This window comes from Echinops telfairi, unplaced genomic scaffold (genome assembly GCF_000313985.2).
Source record: "Echinops telfairi isolate 266 unplaced genomic scaffold, ASM31398v2 ScPeMD7_3533;HRSCAF=4204_0, whole genome shotgun sequence".
NCBI classification, from domain to species: domain Eukaryota; kingdom Metazoa; phylum Chordata; class Mammalia; order Afrosoricida; family Tenrecidae; genus Echinops; species Echinops telfairi.
The window spans coordinates 22984446-23005372 of record NW_022107431.1 but is presented as its reverse complement, the minus strand read 5'-3'; the positions used below and the strand labels follow the sequence as shown (position 1 = coordinate 23005372).

The 20927-nt window shown below is 38.3% G+C and overlaps 1 protein-coding gene across 1 annotated transcript in view; it reads right to left on the bottom strand.

Moving 5' to 3' along the window:
• Positions 1-20927, bottom strand: part of SHPRH (SNF2 histone linker PHD RING helicase) — a 122643-nt gene that overhangs the window by 66216 nt on the left and 35500 nt on the right. Inside the window, exons 12-16 of the mRNA XM_045294331.1 lie at positions 15639-15802; positions 15271-15527; positions 9974-10095; positions 4131-4219; positions 409-501 (exon numbers count right to left, since the gene is read on the bottom strand). Coding sequence (XP_045150266.1) covers positions 409-501; positions 4131-4219; positions 9974-10095; positions 15271-15527; positions 15639-15802 — 725 coding nt within the window. The remainder of the gene's footprint in view (positions 1-408; positions 502-4130; positions 4220-9973; positions 10096-15270; positions 15528-15638; positions 15803-20927) is intronic.

The window sequence follows — 20927 nt, the reverse complement described above, 5'->3', positions numbered from 1 at the left end:
ATTGTGATGAGTTGTATGAGCCCCTAATAAAATGATTATTTAAAAAAAAGAGAAAATACAATATTTTATTTTTCCACTAAGTGACATCTTTTGCAGATCTGCTGCAAGATCAGCATGATCTCTTATACATTTATTTATGTACATTCTGTATGTTTAGCTACGATCTACAATAAACAGCAACAAGAGTTGTATGCATTTAACTAGAAAATAGAAAAGCAAATAAAATACAGTATTACCATTCTTTGCCACCCAAAACACCATAGGAAAGCTTAAAACAGTTAAGGTAGTAGGAAAACAAGCTTACATTTATTTAAGTACATGCACTGTAAAATAACAATTACAGGGAGAATAAAATCTAAAAAAACCCCCACAAACTTTGGAGACAGAAGGAAAAAATATAATAATTACCTCTTCCTCAAGTCTGCCATCTCGCAAGGTAGGAGGTATCCCTGGGTGCTTGGCTACTAACAGTTCCATTAAGTTATGGGTAGCATGAAGTCTCTACAAACACACAAGAGAAGGCAATAATTATAACAGCCAATGCACTGACTCTGAAGAGAGAACCTACTATTACTATGGCATGCAAAGCAGTAGTGTTACCTTAAGACCAGATCACTGAACCCAACTTTTGTTCTAACACAAGTTGGGAACAGACTGTTCTCAGGAGAAAATGGAATCCTGTTTTATAGCATAGGTATTAATTCATAATGGCATGAACATTCTTCAATTAATCATATAGTCTTAAGTATAGCTATGCATTGGTAGAATATGCAAAATCGATTCATTTCTTTTGTTTTACAAGCATCTGCCTATATATAGACAGCTATGACTACGTCACATCATTCCAGTGAAGTAGAAAGGCTTACACCACAAGCTTGATTCTGTCTCTCTTTGGAAGTGTATAAGCTCATCAATTATCATAAAAATAAGTGTCATAAATTAAATAAATAGACGGGACTGTGACCTAGACCTGCTGGATTAAAAAGGGCTGAAAGGGGAGGAGTTGGAAAATGGGGTAGAATTGGGTGAAAGGGGGGTTAAGTCCTCTATCTCTGAAACAGAAGCTTCCCACTGTTATTAGAGGCTCCTTCTGGAGTCAAAGTCGCCCTGATGGTGTAGTGGTTACATGTTGGTTCACTAACTGAAAGGCCAAAATTGTGAAACTAGCTGATCCACAGGAGACAGACAAGGCTTTTTATTCCCAGGGTCTTGGAAACCCATCGGGGCAATTCTACCTATTCTATATGGTGGCTATGAGTCAGGGTCAACTGAATAGCAGTTTCTGGAATCAAGGAGCCCTGGTGGCATAGTGGGTTACATGTTGGGCTGCCAACCACAGGTTGGTGGTTCAAGCCCACTAGCTGCTCCTTCAAAGAAAAATGAGGCTTTCTGTTCCCATAAAGATTTACAGCCTCAGAAACCAATCGGGGAAGTTCTACTCTGTCCTATAGCTTCATTAAGAGTCAGAACTGATTCAACTGTAGTGAGTTTGGTTCTTTTGAGTTTCTGGAGTCAAGGGCTATGAGAAGGAATAAAGTAAAAGTAATTTGGTCCTCATTGTTAACTTAATTTCTTATTTAGGAAGATCATCAAGACTAAATTATGATCAAAAAAGGGTTTTTTGGTAAGATCTGAGTCAATGTCAGTGATTTGAAGTCTTATAAAAGTTTGTTTTGTTCAACCAAAGATGATGCATTGAAAATTCACTTCAAATATCCTAGATTTTTTTCAATAAGGCTTCATAAACATAATCAGTACCGCTAATATATTTAATAGCAACAACAAAAATGCAATTGCTGTTCAGTCTGAATCCATCTGTGGCAGTTACATAATCTCCTGTTCATTTGAGTTAAAGGGTAGAGTCTAGCCCAGGGGTTCTGAAACTATGGCTTGCCGAGGACATTTATCTGGCCCCGCCAGGTGTTTTTTTACTTCAAAATAAGATATGTGCAGTGTGCATAGGAATTTGTTCAGTTTTGTTTTTTTTTTTAACTATAGTCCGGCCCTCCAATGGGTCTGAGGGACAGTGAACTGGCCCCCATGGCTCGCCGAGGACATTTATCCGGCCCCGCCAGGTGTTTTTTTACTTCAAAATAAGATATATGTGCAGTGTGCATAGGAATTTGTTCAGTTTTGTTTTGTTTTGAACTATAGTCCGGCCCTCCAATGGGTCTGAGGGACAGTGAACTGGCCCCCTGTTTAAAAAGTTTGAGGACCCCTGGAGCCTGTCAATCAGATCATAGTCAAAGAGGTCTCTGTGTGGGCATGGCCTTCTGAGGATTCTGGATTTCCTTTAACCCTCCCTGGAGGCGGGCCACACACTCTGCTACACATTCCTGTTGACAAGCCACATGGAGACACACCGACTGAGCCAGAGCCCTGGAGCTGGAGGAGCCACGTGGAGACTCCAGTGCTGAATACTTCCACTGCCACAGGATCTCCAAGACTTTCCACCCACTGGCCTGTGATACTCCTGCATTAGGATTCATTGCATGGCTGTGTGGGTCTAAAGAGGAATTTATGGAGTAGTATCAGACATGTGGGTTAATATCAGACTTATGGACTTATCTGGACTGGGCTGGTAATTTTTCTCAATATAGAATTGCTCTTTTATATAAAGCACTTTCTTATACACGTGTCTATGAATCTGTTTCTCTATAGACAACCTGGACTAACACACCATCGTTGTAGCAACTGTGCCAATCGATCTTGTCAAGGGTCTTCCTCTCTTTTGCTATCCCTCTTCATTCACTACCAAGCATGATAGCCTCCTCAGGGCACAGATCTCTCTTGGTAACATGTACAATGTAAGTGAGGCAAAGTTTCACCATCTTCACTTCTAAGGAACATTCATTCTGGCTGTACTTCTTCCAAGTCTCTTTCTACCACCTTACATGTTTTCCTTCCAAGAGAACAGACTGGATAGCCTGGTCAGACATTCAACAGACCATGTTTTCAGAAAATGGGGTACTGCGACTCAGAAGGAAAAACCAGGCTGGCTGCTTACTCTTTACTCTTGAGTGGTTTGAAACCAGGCATACTGGACTTGTCTACCGTCTTGCTCACACATCTACCTTTGTTTTCTTGTGCACTTTCTCCTCTCATGAGTTTAAGGCCTAAGATCTGTCTTCTGTAATCCTTATCCAGGCAGAACTTAAGTAGACTTGCATTTGAATTCTCTCCCTTCCTCTATCTGAATCCCTAATCGGAAGTGAAGCAATGTGAATATGTGGGTCCCAAAGCCTGGCAATATAAATAGTAAGCAAAAAGCCTAACTTGGAATATAAAACTAAGCTTGCCAAAATTAATGAATACTGTTTATACTTGAGTATAAGGCAATCTAAATATCTGTCAAGGCACCTAATTTAACCACAAAAACTGCATTAAAATGTGCTGAAAAGCTCGGCTTATACTCGAGTATATACGGTAAATGGTCTTTATTAACCTATAGCATTGTATATAAGAAACACTGGACTACACCACGATAGGGAAGGAAAGTAAGTACCCTAGATACTCATGGACAAGCTGAGTTTTCCAGCACATTTTTAATGCAGGTTTTGTGGTAAAACTAGGTGTCTCGGCTGATATTTGGGTAGGCTTATACTCAAGTATATATGACATCATAATTCAAATATCTAAATCCCTCTAAATTAGCTCTAAATATTAGTTAATTGTTAGATTTTATTGCTTTTAATTTCTAATTATTTTCTTTAACTTTTCACTTTATTTTACTTCTGTATTTAGTACCACTGCTGGATATATAATTCAATTTTTTTCTTTTGGTAATAACTATGTGATTAAATATGCTGATATTCGGATGCAAAAGTGGTAAAACTGATTCATGTTTTGAAGTATAACTGCTTTTATTTTTATACGGTTGGCTTTATAATTCTATCTTGTCAACTTGTGACCAATACTGTCCTGAACAAAGACACACTTGTGATCTGGAAACATTTGAACAAATACATACACCTCACCTTTTGCACTCATTAAAAGGGCTGAATCACAAACTTTATCCCCAAAGATGAGGAGTCAGCTCATTTGGACTCTTTGTCCTCCCAAATATTGAGAAACACTATTTGGTAGCAGTCAGTTAAAACACTGATTTGAAGTTGTATAGTTTGACTTACTTGGAGTGAATCCGTTTTGAGTTTTCCTTTGTGTTCCTCAGACGAACGCAGCACCTCTCTGTATAGATCAGCTGCCGAGGCATGCTCACCTGAAGGGTTCGATGCATTTCAAGGCCAAGAGTCAGGTGTTAGCTCTGAATGCCATCTACTCTCTATTAGATAGGTATACCATTGTAAACTATAACTTAAGGTTCACAACTCACTATACGCCCCCCCCGCCTTTTTTAAAGAAAAAATGGCCTTTATGAGGTCTGAAATTACAGGTTTAGGGTCACTAAAGACATTTATAAACAAATCTTTAAGACACACACTAAACTTTCAGTAAAATAACATTCTCTTTTTAGTTGGCATTGCTTTCCTTGGTATTAGACCTCAAATTATGTGCATTGAGTGCTATATAAAAATCTAAATCATTATTCTTTACATACAAATCACAAGTCTGAGATGTGTGCATCTTATATTGTTTGTTCACTGGCAGCTCACTCAAAACCAACTATTTAAATTATTCAAAAGTACCAATTAAAGCACAGGTTAGCAATCTATGGCATATAGGACCAATCTAGTCACCATCTGTTCTTATCTATCCCACAAGCTAAGAGTGGTGTGACATTTTTAAATGGTTGGGGGGGGGGGGCAGGGAGAATCTAAGTAGAAAAATATTTTGTGACCTGTAGAAAATGTTGTGAAATTGGAATTTCAGTGACCAGAAATTGGAATTTCAGTGACCAAGAATAAAGTTTTACAAACGATATTGAGGGCTAAAGTAGAGGGCAAGTGTTTTGAGATTGATGAGGGCAACAGGTGTACATAGGTGCTTGACTCAATGGATGTATGTATGGACTGTGATAAGTAATGTACGAGTCCTCAATAAAATAATTTTTTAAAAAAAGAATGAGGGTAACAGATGTAAAAATGTGTTTATACAATTGATGTATGTATGGATTGTGATGAGTTATATGAGCCCCCAATTAAAAAAAAAAGAATAAAGTTTTATTAGCACTTAGTTGTGTCATTTGTTAATATACTGACCCTGGATAACTGAGGCTAACTTATTTGCTGCCTGAAGAAAAACTGAAATGCTAGAAATATATACAGTGAAAAGTATACTGTAATTGTAGCAAAATCATGAAACACAGACACAAAAGGTACACATATGTTTTAGTGTCAGCTTGCTGAGGGCAATGCTTCCTGATCATTTTACACACATTTTTATGCTGTTGCTTTAAATCTAGTTCTAGCAGCTACTAATAGAAAGCTTCCTAAAACACATATTTTTACAGGTCTTTATAGTCAGCCAGATTCCACTCACTTTCCTGAGGGAGATTATTTTCATAATAATAAAACATTATAATACAAGAGTAACACTAGGTATCAGTTGCACAATTAGTTGTTTCTGTTTAATTTTGAAGATTTTTGACTCAAGTTTTTCAAAAGTTACATGGATTCTATTAGTATTTATACTAGCCTTTGTGACCAAGTCAAGTAGGTTACTCACTGGGCAGTTAACCACAAAGTTAGCAGTTCGAAACCACAAACTTCTCGCAGGGAGAAAGATGAGGCTTTTTATTCTCATAAAAATTTAGTCACGGAAACCCATTGGGGCAGTTCTACCCTATCTCATAGGGTTACTATGAGTCTAAATCAACTTGATGGCAGCAAGTTTGGAGTATATAGGCCAATTTAAAATTATTCTCTATTATTACCATCCCTTTTAAGGTAGGTGCAGTAACTAAATTAGAATATAAGCAGCTGAATTTGAATTACTATCCTAAATTATCCTATATTTTTCTTTTTAATGTTTGCTAAAAAAAGACCTGTTCTCTGAGGGGGAAAAGAAAACAACTCTACAACATGTGCATATCTAATACGTTATGCAAGTCTGAGCCAAATTTGGGAATACCCCTTCTTAGCCACTTGATGGCACTAGTATTTCCAAGTTAACAAACTGCTAGGGATTTCATATCACCAAGTTGTTTCTCTCCATAAACATTTACAGAAAACAAGGCATTCAAAATTGGAATACCTGTGTTTGATGATATAGTCAATGAGGAACTTAAAAGTAAGCAAGTATTTCTGGTGCTTGGAGCGAACTTTTGATTCCTTTCAGAAATCAGATTTTCACTAGAAGTCTGATCTACACACTGGAATAGGGCATATCCTGTCAGAAAGGACACAGCTCGTATTACAGGGCTCGCCGGTAAGGATATATCCTCACAATGCAGCCAGAGTCAGCGACTGTGGCGGGAATGCAAAGAGCTCTGGCGCATTTCCTGCTGGTCACTGACACGACTCTACAGTCCTTGGGAATGGACGATGCATAGCATTTTGCCCAAGTCCCTCCATCGTGTGTACTTTCACAGCAGGGACATGGTGAAAATAAATGGGAAAAGAAGACACCAGAAAAAGCCGTGTGAAGCATTCACTCACTGTCCAAACTCTGGAGTCATAACAACATGGGAGAAATGCAGTTAGTAATTTTCATTACCGTGAAAATCTGTCTACAAAATCTATCTACTACTCCACTGAAGAGTGAGTTCCCATCTCTTATAAATAGCACACTGTGTGTTTTATAAATGCCCATTTGATAAAAAAAAGCATAGTCTCATAATAAAAAGAAATAAAATATTTCACATGAAGCCTTTAAAAAGATCAAGGGCAAATTCATTACTCTTCACTTGTCAGCTGTCATCTTGAAAAAGTAACTAGTCTTTTTAAAAGTTGTTTCTCCATGAAAAATAGGGATGTTATGTCAATAATTAGGCAATTATGAGAATTACATCGAATACATTACATGAGCATTATGTAACATAAAACGCAAAAAAAGATCACTTTTCAGCTATGATGTTGAATTTTAATGGCCTTAAAATACTTTTAAATTCATATTTTACATTTATAATTTATAAATTTAAAAGTAGATCTCATTATCATGCACAGTATTTCTTATTTATGACGGTTAATTACTCTATAGTTTTCAACTGCAATTATTCTCCTCAACTAATTCAGGACTTTGAGAAACAAGTATGATACTTATTTCCTAATTTTTCCCTAGTCACAGCCAATGATGTAAAGACAAGCCTAAAGCAATGTCTTTTATTTCGAATCCTCTGCTTCAGAATCGCTTTGTTTATTTAACCTTTCGCTTGTACTGTACAGGTCCTCTGAAGTTGAGCACAGTCAGAGGGCACACTTGGCAATAGAAGAAGTGGTGAAAATGATGGAAATCATTAAGGCTCATGAGAGAAGATGCAAACTTGTGAACACCGCTAACAAATTGAATATTTTTTAGGGAACACTCTAGAGAAGATTTGCTCACAAAGACGTTACATGTGCTATATTTGACTAGTGCATATCAGGAATATACAGTAATATGCCCGTTTCTTCTTGTAATTAGATAATAAAATCTGCAATGTGAACACATGAAGTGGCAAGAATCTGAGGTCTCTTTATAATGCCATAATCAACATTATTCTTCATTTGTATATTTTGAAATAATTTTCAAAGTATTTCCACTTTCCCTTCATACTAAGAATGATACTTTGAGGGAGAAAACTCTGGTTCAGAAACCTTGAATAATATAGTCCAGTTCACAGTAAGAACAGAACTACAGCAGATCGGGGTCCCCCATCTTTTTAATTTGCGTTTAGAGTTCCTTCTACTCTGCTTCTGGGAGTCTTTCTCAAGTCATCACACTAATCAAGTAGCCAGGACAATAATAGACACTTTCTACTTCTTACTCTTTCACTGAAGAGCTAGTAAATAAAGACAGGAAACACAGTCCAAAAAAGCTTCAAATATCTCCTTATACTCTACAAAAAGCACCCATTTCTCTGGGCAATGATTTCTTTCAAATCTTATAAAGTTCATGAAAATAGTGGTAAATTCTCTCTATAATATGTGCACCCAACCAAACTGATGCATTAGAAGCTTTGCAGAAAGATTGAAGGAACTGGCATTTATCATCAAATGCCTTTCCAATTGTAACACTGTAACAGATAACTACTCTACAGATTCTATGAAACATGAATATAGAATTGCTTGTATATAAAAAATAAAAATGCTTTAATATATATTATTTCACCATTATAAAATACTTATTTACATGATTTTAAAAAGTTCTCCTCATTATACAAAGAATAAAATTCAATGATCTATACTAGAACTTTAAGAGTTTTTTAAAAAATCGCCTTTAATATATCTATCACAGTAATTTCTTCACTACTGCAAGAAAAACTCCAAAACCAAACTCACTAAATCAATGCTGACTCATAGCGACCCCCGGTTGGTTTCCGAGACTATACCTGTTTATGGGAGTAGAAAGCCCTGTCATTCTCCAGGAAAGCTGCTTCTGTTTTCAAACTGCTGACCATATAGCTTGAAGCCCAACAAATAAGAAAGCACCCAAGAATTATCATGGCATATAAGGTACAAATCTATTACGGTCTCCTAATGTAAATTCAAACTTCAGTGATAGAAGTTTTTACTGAAAAATATCATTTAATGACTCATTAAACTTAAAATTGACTCTTGACTTCATAGGGTCAGAAAGGTTATCAGAATTATAAAGAAAGTATAGAATAAATTTCTGCAAGGATGGATGGTTCTAACACAAGGCTAGCAGCTCTGAGATAGCTTCCAGTTGACTATAAAAATAAGCAGAGGACATGGAAATGGATCTAAAAAAATAAATATGGTAACAGAAAGCTACTTAAAAAAAACCTCATAATAATAAAACATAAGAATTAATTTCTGTCAAATACAAGAATTCATTTCACTGGCGATAATTCTTTCTTAGTTGACACTTTTTCCGAGGCAAGCTACAACCTCCAAATTTTTGGTGCTATTCATAAGAACTACTTTCAGTTAGATTTTGCTGGAAGAGGGCATTTATGACCACTTATATATATATTTTTGGAATAGTTGTTAAAATAACTCTGTTCTCTTATTATTATAAATATCCTACCAGTATTGGTGAAAAACTACAAAATATCAAAAAATACTACGAAGTAAAGAAAAAGTAATCACAATTCTACCATAAACAGACAATGAGACAATATGACCTAGCACCTTCTTTTATCCAATTTTAATGTCTCTCTCTCACACACACGCAATTTCTTCATTAAAGCACGATATAATTCTACATAGTCTTACAACTTATCTTTTTAGAGCAGTGTTTATTTGGGATGCTAACCTCAAGGTCAGCTGTTCAAAACCACCAGCTGTTCTACAGAAAGCTGAGGCCTTTTATTCCCACAAAGGGGGCAGTTCTCTGTCCTATAGGTTTGCTGAGTCAGAATTGACTTGATGGCAGGAACTTTGGTTTTTTGAATGAATTATAAGTGACTAAAATAAATTCCACACACTTATTTCTGTAATCTAAGTTCTGACATATGTATCCTCCATGAAACATCACAATCAAGATCATGAACATATCCGGCACCTTTATGATTCTAGGATTCCTTTATAAGTCCTTATTCTATTCCTGCCTCTCACCCCACTATCTTCGTGCAATCACCAGTCTGTTTTCTGTCACTATTGTTTGCATTTTCCAGTTTTCAATGTGTCAAAAGTTAAACATTCTTCTATGTCTAGACATTCAAAATGTTTCAGACAATAATGAGCATTTAGAATGCTACTCATATCCTGGTATCCCTAAGAGATAGCTCTGCAAAGAGAATTTGGTCAAAGCACAGGTGACATTTTTGAAATAAAAGGAACCAACATAAATTGCTATCAGGAATGTGTGAGAGCACCTTTGAGGGAATATTTTTAATTTTTACTACAATGAACCTTCCTTAGAGAGAGCACATAAACGAACCAGAGATAACAAAGCAATCACCTTCTACCTTTAATGATGTGGATGCCTGCTAAACCATTGAGGGCACAGACTAGTTGCCGGTGTGCTTCTTCACATTCAGTTCCACATTTCTTCTGCAAGGATATCAGCAGTTCTTCCATTGTCATGGTGCTAAAAGAAAACGCAGATGGCTCAAAACTAGAAAGAAAATCCTGAGTGTGATTTCAGTATGAGGGATGTAACGCATGAGACTTCCCAAAGGCTCTGCACCTTCTCTTCATCTCCGTTTTTGTTTTGTTTTTTCCCCAACTGAAGGTGAAGATGAGCTTGCTTTCAAGTAACTTGCAGCAGGTTAGTGTCAGGAAGAAGGAAGGTGGGATTGGTAGCCAGCTTTTTTACTTCTAAGACCACATGCTGTCTCCCCAGCTTTAGTCCCAGAAAAGGATGAGGCCCTGGGAAATACCCTTCACCTCCGTTTTTTTCCTGATTGTTTTTCCTTTTTTAAATCATTTTGTTGGGGGCTTGTGCAACTCTTAAAGCCATCCATCCATCGTGTAAAGCACATTGGTACATTTGTTGTCATCATCATTTTCAAAACACTTTCATTCTACTTGAGCCCTTAGCACCAGTTCATTTTCCCCCCTCCTTCCCCCATCCTCCCTCCCTCATGCATCCTGGATAATTTATAAATTATTATTATTTTCACCTCTGTTTTTACAACAATCATCCAACTGGTTATTACCACTTCTTCTTTAGCAAGCAAGCAATCATTTGATTAGTTCTGCTATTTTAAAAAATATTTTCCCCCCACTATTCATTCTTAAACATCTCTCCATTTCAGTCTGTACTAGAATGAAACAAGAAACCAACTCTTCCTCAAGTGCAATACGATGTTAGAAACTGTATGGATATAGGATGTAAGACTGTATGTGAATCTTAATCTTACTGGCTTATTTAATCTCTTAAGACTAAAAATTGTTTTACCTGTAAAACATGATGCTCTGCCAAGCATCATGTCAAATGACACCTTAGCAAATGACTTAACTAATGAATTAAAAGGAGTTTCCTACTTTAATTATCCTTAACAGTTTATATGTATTTCTTGTGAAATTGATCACTTTGCCTTATAAGAAATCTATCTTACTATCGCCCTTGTCTGTAAACTGCTTGAGAGCAAAGACAAAATCAAATTCCTGCTTATATTTCTTATAGCACCTACAAGGGTATCATTCTAATACCAGGTGCTATAAAAAGATCAAGTGCAATGTCATAGTCTGATCCACAAAGCAATTCCTGAGACAATACAGTATTGTGGGCATAAACGATTCAATGTTTTCAGAATGAAAAATCAAAAAGATATAGTCACCATAATGATAAAGAAAATATCTCAATGTTAGAGGAAAATATTGAATGGTTCCCCTGATGTGGGAACCAAGAAATGAATAATAAAGGAAAAAATACTTTTCATAGTTGAAGGGTAGCAATAAAAAAAAAATCTGAAGAAATGTTTAAAACCATTAATAAAATATTGGTGATGTGATTTTTTTCCCATCACAAGTGGAATTAACAAAGAAAAATTACCAGACTACCAATAATTGCCAACAAATCAATGATGAGCATGACAGTTTTGTGGTTAAAGATGACACCCTATCTCAAAAATGGATACTGACTTGCTAGAAAGTGAGAGGGAAATGGAGAGTAATTATCAGTGTGATAGCTCACTTAATGAGACTGCTAAATTTCAGTTTAATATAAAGATACAAGGTTTAATTTTTATAATTTGCAGTTTATATGATTATTTCTACATCTCATGAGAGATGTAGAATAAAGACAGAAAGACATACACCTTAAAGTGGAGAGGGGCAAAAGAAGATTAAAGTTGCTTGGTGATGAGACAGATATATAAATTTCTTTTAATAATTCCCATTTCTTCAATTCACTGAGGAGCTCTTAAATGATATTTCCTTTTTTAGTATTTATACAAATGCATAGTCTCCTATCTGGTCTTGGGGTAAGTAGAAAATTAAACAAGATTGTCACAAATAACTTATTTTAGTCGATTCCTATAAAGGACTGCCTACATATAAGGGGTATGAGCAGAAAAGGGTTTAAACAGTCCTGAGGGCTACCTTAAAAGGCCTGCTTTAAAGCTGGCCCTTGGCTGGCCTCTGAGAACTTCCATTTGGAGAAAGCTCTCGTCATTCCCTGTGTGGCTTGCTGTGCCTCAGTGTTTGTACAAATAATACTATTTCAGTAGAACTCCAACTTTTTTTCTGGGAGTTCAGAATTTTAATACAGTCCCCACCAAAAACTGTACTGAATTTCGAATGCACTTCCCTGGTTGGAAACATTTCACACATACTGACATCTCATGTCACTGTTGAGGAATTAATCATGACTACGGGACTCCACTGAAAGATGCCTGAGCCTGGATTCCCCCAGACTTTGTTCCATGTGCCTCTTCCCTCCACTGGCTGTGCCTGGTATTTTTTCCTTGTAGTAAATCACAGAAAGAGGACTTTCCCAAGGGAATTAATGACCTTGAGGTGGTCTTGAGGACCTCCAAAAAGTGTTTCCCCACTATCCCTATAATTTCACTCAGTATCATAAGTAGTCTTTTCTTCTTCTATTTGCTAGGTGATTATATTCCAGAAATATAACAATAGTTTTAATCTATTCCTGGTGCATTTTAGAGGCACATTATGTTTAACAACCCAGGCTACCTAGTATTTTCCTGTGGTGGGGTAGAGGGTTAGGCCTAAAGACATTTCTGTCTGCTCTATTTTACTCCTTCTTCATAACGATGAAGTAAAACGCTCATGAATGATCATGCTACTGGATCTACCTCTTCCCTGCTGTGCTGGAAGTTACAGCTGCCTGATACTAATGACAACAACCTTCCCGATCCCTCACTGTGTTCTCTGGGAAAAATATGAGTAGAAATCATCAAGGTCTGTGGAACTGGCCCAGAAAAGGAACAGAAATCTACATACAACACTGCATACAGAAGAGATGCCATGGAGCACACTAGATTAGTATGCGAGACCAGCTCAGCATACTTTCTTGGGCATCAAAAGCATGTGAATTTGAGCTTAACTCTGCCATATTGTGACCCTGAACAAATGAATTCACAGCCAACCTTCAGTTTTCCCCATTTGCAAAGACTAAACAATTTAGTGCATACAAAGTGGTTACTCTAGTGCCTGGCACATAACAGCTAACATTTCCTGTGTGCATACAAACATTAGTAGGCTTGCTAGTATACGGCTTACGCTTTGGGCTGTTAGCCACAAGGTCAGCAGCTTGAAACCAATAACTGCTCTATGGGAGAAAGATGAGGCTTTCTATTCCAGTAAAGAGTTAGTCTCAGAAACCCACAGGAGCAGTTGTAAGAATGATAACATCAGTAAATCACATAAGGCAACGTGGAGTGTTGTGTACACATATTACTAGTGGTAAGATGTATCAAATAACCGACAAAAATATTCCATCTGCATCCTAAGTATGTCTTTTCTTAACTCAAATCCATCACAAGTTTGGCACCTGTGGAAGTTTTAGGACTAAAGTTTAAATCTATAACTTTCACCTTTTGTTTTATAGCTACTTTATTTTCTGCTAGGCAAATTTTACTGCCAATGAGTTTCCAAACCTTAGTAAATCTTTATGGGGGCAGAGATTATCTTTCTTACTAGGAGCAGCTTGCAGGTTTGAACAACCAACCTTTTGGTTAGCATCCAATGCTTTCCCAAAAGTGCCACCAGGGCTCCTTAAAGGAGAGTCTAGTATTTTTAAGTCCTCTGGGCAGTAACACTGTAAAATGTTTCTTAAGGAGGCCATAGAAAATAAAGACAACACAAGTGTTATTCATACTATACAATGATAACTAGCAAGTGGCCATTTGGTGTCATATCAGTAACTGAAAATGTCCTGTTGTATCAAGTTCAATAAGCATTCTTTATGATATTTTAACAAATCTCCCAAGTAGAAACTCAACATTTCTAACATAAGAGGATCAAAGGTAGCAAGTCATTCATGGAAATGCACTAAGATCTTAGTCAAATGCTATTCACTTAAGTTTATAAGAAAGACAATAACATTTCTAAGCTAAAGAATCTTCGAATGTTTAAAAAAAGTTTTTCTTTGCTCTAAGTGATAGTTTCCCAAAACTATTTGGCCTATAATCCCCCTTTCAGAATAAAATTTACTCTGGATCCCCCTGGCAATAAAAACTTTTGTACACTAGTCCAAAGAAGCCCTAATGGCGTAGTGGGTTACGTTTTGGGCTTCTAACCATGAGGTTTTCTACTTCCATGAAGAATTACAGCCTCAGAAAGTCACAGAGGCAGTTCTACCCTGTTCTATAGGGTCGCAGTGAGTTGTTGGGTTTTTTCTTGAGTACAGGATTAAGTGTATAATCTGTTTTTGCAGCACCTTCTGGACCACTCTAGGACCCCCCACCAGGGGACGGTTTCTCTCATTGTAACATTAATAGTTTTATTGACATAAAACTCAATAGTTTAGTACCTTAAAAAGAGTTTGGGAGTGGGGAGGGGGGAGGAGGGGAAAAAAGGAAAATGAGCTGATTCCGGGAACCTAAGAGCAAAGAGAATTTTGGGAATAATGAGGGCAACAAATGTATAGGTGTGCTTTACACAATTGACCTATGTATTGTGATGAATTGTATGAGCCCCAATAAAATGATTAAATAAAAAAAAGTTTTAAGATCAACATCACAATAAATTTTAGAACATTTTCTGCATTCTTGTACTCATTATTCTCACTCACTAGCAACCCTCATGGATTTATGAGATTATAACTGTTTATGAGAGTAGAGAGCCCAGCCTTTCTCCTGAGGAGCTGCTGGTGACTTTGAACTGCCGACCATACAGATTACAGCCCAATAACCACTACACCACCTTGGCTCCATGTACTCATTACTTCTAAAAGGATAGGTAGACAGACACTAATTTTTAAATTCTCTAATAAAACAATTTAATAAAACAAAGACTCAATACTTGAATCTTACTACAGTTAAAAAAACAAAAGAAAACTCTTAAGCTTTCCAATGTTGGTTTGCTCATCAAAATAACCCTTTTAATAGTAGTAGAAGGCTTTTCTGCCTACTCAGTCTGTAACTCAGAACCAACAGATCTCTACTCCAGAAGCAATTCTAAATACCAGTCCGGGCATCACTATTATTCAAGAACACGGGTAGCCCAATTTTAATTATGCTTCAGTATTAAGTTAATACTAGCTGTACTTTTGGCCATCGAGGAAGCCATATGATTTAATTACTTCAACTATGATTTTACTATTGATAATAGTATAAGGAACTAATTTTAAAACCTTTTCTGGAGTGGCAAGAACTCTCCTCGGACAGCCTGTGGGTGGCAGCAGGCCTGCCTGAGCCTTAGCAGTGGATATAGGATGGAGGTGACCGTCCGCCTGTCCAGGCTGCTGAGCTTCAGAGCCCAGTCAGAAATCTTCCTGAGCTTTGCCACGGCATCCTGGCAGCACACCTCATGCTGGCGGTGATAGAAATGCCTCTCCACTGGAGCAAAGTGGAGCCAGTGAGTTTCTTCCGTCTGAGGTGGTATCTGAATCTGCAGTGAGGAGAAAAAACGGGATTTCATCTGAAATTACAACTTCCCACTCCAACTCTGCTGCTTTGTTTCTTATGACATCCTTAGTAAATGAAAAATTATCCTACTGACTTGGTCAATCACATCTTTTTTTGCAGACCTCCATAGTATCTTGGCAATAAAGCTGTAGAGGGGCTGAGGATTCTTCTTACAGTAAGGACGGTATAGAAGTCGGACCCACCAGTGTCTTATACAGTAAGGTTCAATTCCAAGAAAGAGCACCAACCCATAAAGATCTGAAAAACAAGAAGAAACCCCTTAATTTTAGTTGCTTCTCAAAAGAACAGTGTATGATCCCCATCCACTGACCACAACTGTGGAGTCTATTTCCATGCTTACGGGTCCTATAGGACAGAGCAGAACTGTCCCATAGGGTTTCTAAGGGCGTAAACCTTCACAGAAGCAGACAGCCACATCTCCCCCTGCCTTCCACTCACCCAGCAAGTGGATGGTGTGTTCAAATTGTCAACCATTTGGTTAGCAGTCAAGTGCTTTTAACCATTATGCCACCAGGGCTCCTTTGGATGATGCCAAGTATCCTGTGGATATGCCAAGTACATATGTAGAGTAGGCAAATGCATCATTAGTGACGAACTATCAGAAAGGGTCGAAGGGGGAAATAGAGAAACAGTACCTAAGGTGTACTAAGTTTTTATTAAGGGTGATGAAAATATTTGGGAATAGAGAGCAGTCATGGTTTCACAATTTGGTCAACGTATTTAATGCCATTGACATATATGGTTGAAATGACCTATGTTTTGTAATGTGTATGCAAATAAAATTGAAATGTTATTTATAAGTAATTTTTAAAAGAGGGTTTGAATAGTCACCTTTGCAGGCATTATATATCACAAACTTACATTTATTATGTACTTGCTCTAGGTTCTGTGTTAGGTTCTTGAATGCTGTAGTTTAAAAAAATCAGTACACAAAATTTATCCTTGGTTCAAAAGTCTAAAATTTCCAGGAGAGAGACATAGAGTACTATGTTCTAAAGCTAACAAAGATGAGACTAGTGAACTGGGGAGCAGGAGGAGGTAACAGAAGAACATTCTCTGGTTCCTCAGACTCTTTGATCTAGTACATCTACCTCCAAGAAATAAGATTAAGACAGGCATCAAATAAATACAGAGATTGAGAGGGGTCTCAGGGAGGAGATGAGCCAGTCAGGGTGCGATATAAGAATAACGAAAAATACAACTTTCCTCTAGTTCCTAAATGTTTCCTCCCCGCTCCCACTACCATGACTCGAATTCAACCTTGCAAGTCTGGCTAGACCAGAGGATGTACACTGGTACAGATAGGAACTGAAAATCCAGGGAATCCAGGGCGGATGAGCCCCACAGGACCAGTGGTGTGAGTGGCAAAACAGGGAGGGTAAAGGGAGAGTGGGTAGGAAAGAAGGAACCGATTACAAGGAACTATATGTGACCTCCTCCCTGGGGGACGGACAACCAAAAAGTGGGTGAAGGGAGACGTCGGACAGGGCAAGATATGACAAAATACCAATTTATAAACTATCAAGGGCTCATGAGGGAGGGGGGAGCGAGGAGAAAAATGAGGGCCTAATGTCGGGGGTTTAAGTGGAGAGAAAATGTTTTGAGAATGATGTACAAATGCACTTTACACAATTGATATGTGTATGGATTGCGATAACAGTTGTATGAGCCCCTAATAAAATGTTTTTAAAAAAATACAGAGATTGTTATCATACAGTGATGTTCACGTCAAAATAAGCAGAATAAAAATGTCTCAAACAGAAATAAGTAAATTATGGTTAACTTCATAGAGTGATTTTCTTTTCTAACATTTCAATACGTAAAAAGCCTGCTTCTCAAAACCAAAACAAAACATAAACAACTTATTGCCTTCAAGTTGGTTCCAACTCATAGCAACCCTATAAGGGAGAACTACCCCTAAGAGTTCCCGAGAGTGTAACTCTTTAAGGGAGTTGAAAGTCTCATCTTTCTACCATGAAGCAACTGGTGGTTTTTGACTGCTGTTAGCAGCCCAAAGGATAACCACTACATTATCAGCTCTGTGAAAACCTGTTTAGGATGCCACATTTGGTGGGAAGGGAAATGAAATATAAAATTATGCATGCAACATGGGCTCAAATAGAAGGAAGCTTCAAAAAGTCTGTGAACAAATGGAATTAAACTTTCCACATTTTGAAGACGCTTTGCATCTTTTTATAAGGAATGAATGAACCAGTAAAGGAGCCACGAAGACTGATGTTATATGCATCACCACATTAAAAGATATACAAATAAATGAATGGACAAGAAATAAGAACAATACTAGCAGCAGTTGAAATAACTTCTGCTGGAAGAAGCACATCAGCCTGTGTGATCACGAGCTGTCAATGGGATCAGGTTATCAGGCATCAAAGGCCCAGAACAAAAAAATGTTATCCATGTGAATGAGGGAATGTGGAATGGAAAACAAAAGCCCATTTGTGGACAACTGGACACTCCCTTACAGAAGGGTCACAAGGAAGAGTCGAGCCGGGTCAAGGTGCAATATAGCACTGATGAAACATACAACTTTCCTTGAGTTCTTTAAAGCTTCCTGCCCCCACTATCATGACCTCAATTCTACCTTACAAATCCAGCTAGACCAGAGCATGCACATGGGTACAGGTTAAGAGCTGGAAACAAACACAGGGAATTCAGGATAGATAAACCCCTCAGGACCAATAATGAGAACAGAGATACCACGAGGATAAGGGGAAGGTGGGGGGAGAAAAAGGGAACCGATCACAATGATCTACATATAACCCATTCCTAGGGGGATAGACAACAGAAACATGGGTGAAGGGACAGCAGTTGGTATAAGACATGGGGGAAAAAATAATAATAAATTATCAAGGGTTCATAAGAGAGGGAGGATGGGGGAGAGGAAAATTAGGAGCCGATATCAAGGACTTATGTAGAAAGAAAATGTTTTGCAAATGATGATGCTCCCCACCCCCACCCCGAAGAATTCACTTCAGAGTACAGCACTGAAGCTATAGTTCAGTGAGAGGGACATGTCTGATCAGAGCACACAGGAGCAAACAAAGGGGGAGGGAGAGAGAGTGGAGCAAATCCTAGCCCACCAAGCCCCAAGGACCATATATATCCCTGCTCACAATAGCCAATGCACACAGAGGACCATAGCGCCGGCCCCACCACGAGACATGACATCCCTCACTGACCCACAGTGCTACGGGGTACAACACCGGAGACAGTGTGGGAATTGTGCCCGATCTGATCCTACCACACCAGGGCGAAACACTAAGGGCATGCAACAAAACAGCAAGGAGAGCAAAGCAATTAAGTCCCAAGGGAGTACCAAAAATAGATTTTGGGGCCAGGGAGTGGCAACCCATCAGACTTGCCTGGAAAATACTCCTAAAGGTCAACAAACTGACCTTGAACTATTTCAAGGTCTTGTCTTTTTGTTGTTGTGTTTTGCTGTCTTGTTTTTATGTTTATTATTGTCTCTGCGTGTGGGATAAACAATCCAGAGGAGAAAACAGGAACGATAGTTGGTGGCTGGGGGTGGGGGGGGACAAAGGAGAGGGGGAGGCAAGGAAAAGGAAGTGGGTGTTAGCAAACCCAGGGACAAGGGAACAAAAAGTGATCTAAAATAGATGGTGAGGAGGGTGCAGAATGCCTGCCAGGGTTTGATCAAGGGCAATGTAACTGAGAGAAATTACCAAAACTCAAATGAAGGCTGAACATGATAGTGTGACAAAAGGAAAGAAAAAGGAAACAGGGAAGAACTCTGAGCCAAACGGGCTGTTATAGAGGTCTAAATACAGGCATGTACATATGTAAATATATTTATATATAACTATAGGGAAATATATCTATGTACATATATTATAAGGTAGCAGACGAACATTGAGCCTCTACTCAAGTACTCCCTCAACACAAGAACACTTTGTTCTAATTATCTGGCATTCCATGATGCTCACCTTCCGGACATGATCGCTGAAGACAATAGGTGCATAAGCAAATGTGGTGAAGAAAGCTGATGATGCCCAGCTGCCAAAAAATATAGTATCTGGGGTATTAAAGGCTTGAAGATAAACAAGCAGCCATCTAGCTGAGAAGCAACAAAATCCACATGGAAGAAGCACACCAGCCTGTGTGATCAGGTATCAGCATCAAAGACCCAGAACAAAAAATCTTATCATTGTGAATGAGGGGAAGTGCGGAGTGGAGACCCAAAGCCCATTTGTAGACAATTGGCTATCCCCTTACAGAAGGGCCACCAGGAAGAGGCGAGACAGTCAGGGTGCAGGTATAGCACCAATGAAACATCCGACTTCCCTCTAGTTCTTTAATGCTTCCTCCACCCCACTATCATGATCCCAATTCTACCTTATAAATCCAGCTAGACTAGAGCATGTACACGGGTACAGATAAGAGCCAGAAACACAGGGAACTCAGGACAGATAAATCCCTCAGGACTGATATTGAGACTATCAATACCAGCAGGGTAAGGGGAAATCAATGACAATGATCTACATATAACCCCCTCCCTAGGGGGATGGACAACAGAAAAGTGGGTGAAGGGAGACATCGATCAGTCTAAGGCAGGGGTCCTCAAACTTTTCAAACAGGGCCAATTCAGTGTCCCTCAGACCCATTGGAGGGCTGGATTATAGTTTAAAAAAAAAAATCTACGAACAAATTCCTATGCATACTACACATATCTTATTTTGAAGTAAAAAACAAACGGGCAAAAACACCTGGTGGGCCATAAAATGTCCTTGGCGGGCCACATGTGGCCCGCAGGCTGCAGTTTGAGGACTCCTGGTGTAAGGCATGACAAAATAATAATTTATAAATTATCAAGGGTGCATGGGGGAGGGGAGCAGAGGAAGGGAGGGGGAGAGTGGAAAAAAGGAAAATGAGCTGATTCCGGGAACCCAAGAGGCAAGCGAATTTTGGGAATGATGAGGGCAACAAATGTATAGATGTGCTTTACACAACTGATCTATGTATTGTGATGAATTGTATGAGCCCCAATAAATTGATTTTAAAAAAAATTATCAAGGGTTCTCAATGAGGAGTTGATACTAAGGGATCAAGTAGAAAGAAAATGTTCTGAAAATGATTATGGCAACAAATGTACAAATGTGCTTGACACAATGGATGTATAGATTTTGATAAGAGTTGGACGAGCCCCCAATAAAATGATTGACATAGTTTACTGTGCCCGCCTGGCCGATAAACAGAAGTGGGATTAACTGAAGGGCAGAAAGATAAACGGCTTGGTGAGCCTCATCTTTCTTGTCTCTCGCTCTTTGATCATGGGACCAGTGTGTGGCTGCCTTGCTTGTTCTGTGCCTCAATTTAAAGGCTA